Source organism: Colletes gigas, unplaced genomic scaffold, assembly GCF_013123115.1.
Source record: "Colletes gigas isolate AHSC1104 unplaced genomic scaffold, ASM1312311v1 Colletes_gigas_Sc00025, whole genome shotgun sequence".
Lineage (NCBI taxonomy): Eukaryota > Metazoa > Arthropoda > Insecta > Hymenoptera > Colletidae > Colletes > Colletes gigas.
This window is the reverse complement of record NW_025106654.1, coordinates 1,674,681-1,680,546: the sequence shown is the minus strand read 5'-3', so window position 1 is coordinate 1,680,546 and position 5,866 is coordinate 1,674,681. Positions and strand designations below refer to the sequence as shown.

At 30.9% G+C, this 5,866-nt stretch overlaps 1 protein-coding gene across 4 annotated transcripts; it reads left to right on the top strand.

Moving 5' to 3' along the window:
- The first annotated feature begins 685 nt into the window (after positions 1–685).
- LOC122401443 (protein ABHD18) lies at positions 686–5,164 on the top strand. 4 transcript variants are annotated; one of them, XM_043403569.1, is made up of 9 exons: positions 686–1,227; positions 1,587–1,671; positions 1,769–1,951; positions 2,075–2,187; positions 2,282–2,420; positions 2,513–2,710; positions 2,793–3,072; positions 4,545–4,812; positions 4,885–5,164. In XM_043403569.1, exons 1-9 carry the CDS (start codon positions 1,136–1,138, stop codon positions 4,943–4,945), a joined length of 1,419 nt encoding a protein of 472 aa, XP_043259504.1. In that variant the 5' UTR covers positions 686–1,135; the 3' UTR covers positions 4,946–5,164. The 4 variants fall into 4 exon arrangements, with proteins under 4 accessions (XP_043259504.1, XP_043259503.1, XP_043259506.1 ...); XM_043403568.1 differs by having other exon boundaries at positions 4,527–4,812; XM_043403571.1 differs by lacking the exon at positions 1,587–1,671 and having other exon boundaries at positions 1,137–1,227; positions 4,527–4,812.
- The last annotated feature ends 702 nt before the right edge of the window (positions 5,165–5,866 follow it).

Sequence of the window (5,866 nt, the reverse complement as noted above, 5' to 3'; positions counted from 1 at the left end):
AAATATCATGCGCGTAACTTTCGTATTGGTTTATAAATGTATGCATATTAACCATGTATAAGTACGAAGATGTACTTTGCACCATCTGTGGCTGACATCGGCACTACAGATGGCGTACAGAATCATCGTAATTTTATTATTCCAAGTCCCAACGTACTTCAGTGAATTTGCTCACGGTGACTGCAATTCTTAATCTTAATTAAATTATTCTTTATAAGATGCTTCAATATACCTTGTATATAATATAAAATTCGATTCTCTTATCCTTGTCTCTTATCAGTATTTTGAAAAGTAAAAAAATGGGCTGACGGACAATATAACTTCTTGGGTTAGTTAAAAAAATGTTTCAAGAAAAATGCGTTTAAATATATACGATAGTTCATTAGAGCTACAAGCTGTACTCTTCAAACAGCTGCAACAACACCAGACATGTTTTCGAAGATACATACTTTATGAAAATGAAAAAAGGAAAAATTCATTTTTTAAAACTTTTAGATGAGAATATCCTTTTATTTTTATTTTTTCAACAAATTTCGTAATCGACTGACCTCTCGTAGCCCTCTAATGGCAAGTTTGAAAACCGCCTTTAGGCTATCTTATCGTTGTTCATGGACATTAAGAATGAGACTCGAAATGAAAATTACGAAAATCTATAGAATTTCATGATCAGCGGTGATCTGTCACATCGAGATTCGAGTATCAATTTTGAAAAACCGCGGCGCGTACTTCCGTCTCGTAATATCCTCTCGCAAACGATCGGTTGATATTTAAGGAACTTATTCATTAAAATTGTGATTGTTTTCGTACACGAATGAAGATGCGAGAAATGGACTTTCATACGCGATATACTCGCAGAACGTCATCCGATCCGGTTGTGCCAATCGCCTGATCAAAGTATCCGATAACTATCTTCAGCGGTGAAGGTCTGCAACCCATTCAAGATCATGTCCACATTATTGCTAGTCTTTTAGAAACAGCGACATGAGTGTTCTCGTGCAGAACACCCGAATTATTTCGAGTCGTGAGAACAAGTATCTGAAGAAATTAATATTATTGAATTTCACGTAAATTTCTTCGATCGATATATATCGTGCAATATTTAGTTTTGGCTAAGATTAATTTATACATTTATACGATGCCACCTAGTCGTTTAGACGCCGTTTACAGAAGCATCCTCCTTACGAAATTCTTCACGAAGGGCTGGGGTAGCCCTCAGAACTTAAAAAGGTGAGTACAGACATCCTAACCTTGTCTTTACAGAAAACAAATTCGAACATTCGTTTCCTTCGCCAAGAATATTTTCTATAATTCGTACAGTGTGATATAATTCAATTCTGTACATATATTACGCTACAAAATTTCCTTCGCACCTTTCATTTTAATATGTAAATGTGATTTTAAAGGATTCGATTGGTACCTTTTTAATAAATGATTGCGAATTGCAACAATTCATTTAAAAAAAACTAATGTAAATTTAAAACGTTGAATGGTTAAAATATTAGAACTGTTGTAGTATAAATGGTAGAATAATATATTTTGTTCTACTTGTCTTCAATAAAATGTTTACAAGCAAATGTGGTTTATAGGATTTTTGAATTTAGAAAAGTTATTGCCAATAGAGAAGCATGTTATAATCTTATACCCCGTGATTATCCAATCAATATAACTAAGGTACGATGTAAATGTTTTTTTTAGAATTGTCTTAAAACTTCTAGAAAATTTGCATACATAATTATTTTTATAAGTAGATATATGTGCATATATATAGGATGAAGAATGGTCAGATTGCCATATCATAGAAGGATGTTTTGAAAGCCCATTTCACAAGCATCTTCCTGGTATAATGCCAAATGAAACAATAAGTGCACATTTTCAATTGGTTCTACCACGTAAATGGTATTCACACAAAACAAAACCTATTTGTTTACATCTTGCAGGTACAGGAGATCATGTAAGTTAATTTGATTCCAATTTTTATTATAACATTATCTTAGTTTTGTTAGATTAATATTTTATTGTATAAATATACAATGAATATAAATTGAAATATTAACAAATTGATTGTTTTTTTTAGTATTTCTGGAGGAGAAGAAATTTGATTGCAAAACCCCTGCTTAAAGAATCTGGAATTGCATCTTTATTACTGGAAAATCCATTTTATGGATTAAGAAAGCCACAAAATCAAATGTAAGAACTTGTATTTGAAAGGTTTGTAAGAGTAAACATATATTAAGTTTACAATGTAGTTTTGTAATTTAATTAACATGTGCATATCTTATAGACGTTCTTGTTTGCATAATGTATGTGATATTTTTATCATGGGAGGATGTTTAATAATGGAATCAATTGTTTTACTGAATTGGTGCGAGCGGCAAGGTTTTGGACCTTTAGGCCTTACAGGATTGTCAATGGGTGGTCATGTATGTATCTTATATTAATATCGAACGTCTAATATTGATAGTAGTTATAGCGACATTACACGCGATGTATAACTTTTTTTGTAACTTTGTAGATGGCTTCTTTGGCAGCAACTAATTGGCCAAAACCGATACCGTTAATTCCTTGTCTTTCATGGTCAACAGCATCGCCGGTATTCACTCAAGGAGTAATGAGTGCCTCCATTAATTGGACACTTTTAGAAAACCAATATTTCGCGAACGAGCTTTACCAAAACGATCTCGCCAAAATGGTCAAAATTGTTGGGGAGGAAGTGAGTGTCCAATACTTTTTGATAAAACGACGAATTTTAAGTATTAATTACACGACAGATATCTTCGTTCTTTCATTTATAGGATGCGTTTTTAGCAGGTCAACATTTTGCTCAACATTATCCTGTAAGCATGAATAGAGTGAATGAATTAAAAGAAAAATCAGAAAGTGTTAATAAAGAAACAGACACTGCAACTGCTATTCAGACTGTGATAAATACTAAATCAAATAAGAAATGTGAATTTGAAAACAATGACAATAAGCTGAAGAAAGAAGTTGTAGAAGAAAAAGAAGCAGCCAAAATATTTCCTCTAAGCCTCATTTCTAACAGATTTAAGCTAAAAGATTCAAATGCTCTCAAAGGCAGGTATTTTTGGAGGCTGGTAGAAATTGGGTTTTAATTAATGCAATGTTATAATAATCGTAATTCGTATCTAATTAAATTTTAACATCCTGAGCTTAAATGCAACAATTAGTTTTTGTAGAGTATTAATTTTCTTTGCTCTTTCTTTCATAAATGCAAATTAGTATTTTAACCCTCGGAAGGCGTATAGTTAAGAGGGATATACTGGATTTTCCGTATTTAAGATCATTTGAAGATTATGTTATTATACATGATTGCATTTGCTTTAACTTCAGTTATTGTATTACAATGATAAAAATACGTAGTCTTGTTTAAAGAAATATATCGATGAGTTAGAATTTTAATATTTTATAAAATATGACCTTGAAAAAAATGTTATAGTATGTATTCCATTGAAACAACTAATTCGTTTCTTAGGTATTTCCTTGTATCATTAAATGTAACCGAGATATTACTTTGTAACAGAATTATTAACACGCACACATACACTTTTTGTCTGCGTGGATAAATGTGTGTGTAACAATGAACACACGCACGCAAATGTACAAGCATACACTTTTGTTTCCTTGTTAGGTACATTTGGCATCCAAAATAGACGTATGTGCATTTTTAGTGTGAGTTTTCTAAATGGGTATGTTAAATTTTCACATCCTTATTCCATATTTAGTATTAACGTTGATATCAATGTAGAAACAGTTCAAACATTTTTTGCTGTGGTTCTGATATCATTTGTTTTTCTCTGTTTATTGGTCTGTTAACAACTTCGAAATCATTTACTGTATATTTATGTAGTGCTATATTTGTATTTTTAAATTTTGTTGCATGCTATTCAATGTTGTCTGCAAGTAATTGCTTTGTCGATTCTTCTAAGAAATATTTTTTTCCCCCTATAAAAAACTTTAACAATCTAAATTAGTGTTTCCCAACGTAAAACATACGCTCCACAGGGAGTAATTAGAATTTCAGCATTCGTCACTTTCATAACCAATATAGTAAAGAAATCAACGTTGTTTTTTACAACACAAAAATCTTTAAAGTATTGATTTAGGGCAAGATTTAAAAATGTTTGAGAAACACTAATGTGTATGGACGAAATGCATTCGATATATCGAATCGATATTATACATATACGCTGTACAAGGGTTAAAATAATATTAGTTAAAATAATAATCTATATTCTTATTGTTTAGCAGACTTGTGTCCAGTAGAAATTATTTTAACAATATGTTACATTAATAGAATAAAGCAATTTAAACGAAATTACAACGAATCATGAAAGAAGGACAAAGTATGAATTTTGAATTAATCAGTCCTTGCTAGCAAGTGTGTACGTTCATAAGCATTGTGCGAATTTAATTTTTACCTGCTTTTATTAATTATTATGCAGTATAACGTAAGTCAAAAGCATGATTGATTACGAGCATGACTATTATGTGTATTCCTTTGGCAATAGGCGTTTGTTTATTACCAGTTACGAGGCATCCATTATTTTCGGATTACAAATGGCGCGAACGAGAAGCATTGCAATTCATGTGTGGGATAATGGATGAATGTACGCATTTAAAAAATTTTGAAGTACCTGTTGATACCGAACTTATCATCGCTGTTTGCGCGAGGGATGATGCATATGTGCCACGTGACGGTTGTATGAGCTTAGAAAAAATCTGGCCTGGCGTTGAAATTCGATACATCGAAGCGGGCCATGTAAGCGCGTATCTTCTTCACCAGAAAGTATTTAGGTGTGTAAATAAGTCTCATTCTGCTTATATTCGGTAACCGTAATTAGACATCGGTTTAATTATTATTTTCAGATCTACTATAGCAGAAGCATTTCAGCGATCTTTAAAAAAATATCCTTTACAAGTCAGTTGATACATGTGTAATTTTAGCGAGAATCTAAGACAAGTCAAAATTGTCTTAAACAATTTTTACGGGGCAATACTTTGTTGAAGAAACATTACAGTTTCTAGGGCTCATGCGTTTGCAATCTTATAAATATTTAACACAAGAACAATAATTATGAATGTAAGCAAATACGATTCTTTATGTGTTCAACGTGTACAGAATATTCTAGTGTTGTTATAGCATAAAAAGGAGAAAAACTATATGAAGTGCCTATGAAATACATGTAAATGGTAATATATTCTGTAAAAAGAAATAAATTGTGGTTATGTGGTTATCTTACTCTTCTTTAATTATGTGTAAATTAATATAAAATAAAATGAATTTTATTATTATGAACGAAAATTTATTGCAATAAATTGCTTATATCATAGTATTGAAACGTAGATATTATTCAATGTGTATATAAATATAGGACATAAAACGAAGTAGATATCATTCGTGAATAATGGATAACTTCAATACAATCAAATTTTTATTTTGCAAAAAAGTTTATTATCTCTTTTGAAATGAACTTTCGCTTCGTTATATAACGATTGTAATATCGGAATCATTTATTTTTAAAGAGATGAAAGCAAAATACGAGCAAGACTTCGATTTACAAAATTGAATATAACATTCAGCACTGTGACTAATGTAATTTGAATAACGTACACGGTGTATTTGTGATAAGATGCACATATAGACAGTTTGTCTTGAAAAATAGCGTTTTTGTTCGTAGACAACGTAATATTTTGATAATCGATGTATTTTGTATTTAATACAAGTATGTCCACAAGTGGTTCTCAACAAATAAAAAATAAAATTTCAGTTAAATGTACTTCGTACGTATTAAAATAGAAGTATATTCTTTATCTATTGTAAGTTTCATTTGTTATTTTTAATTCGTTG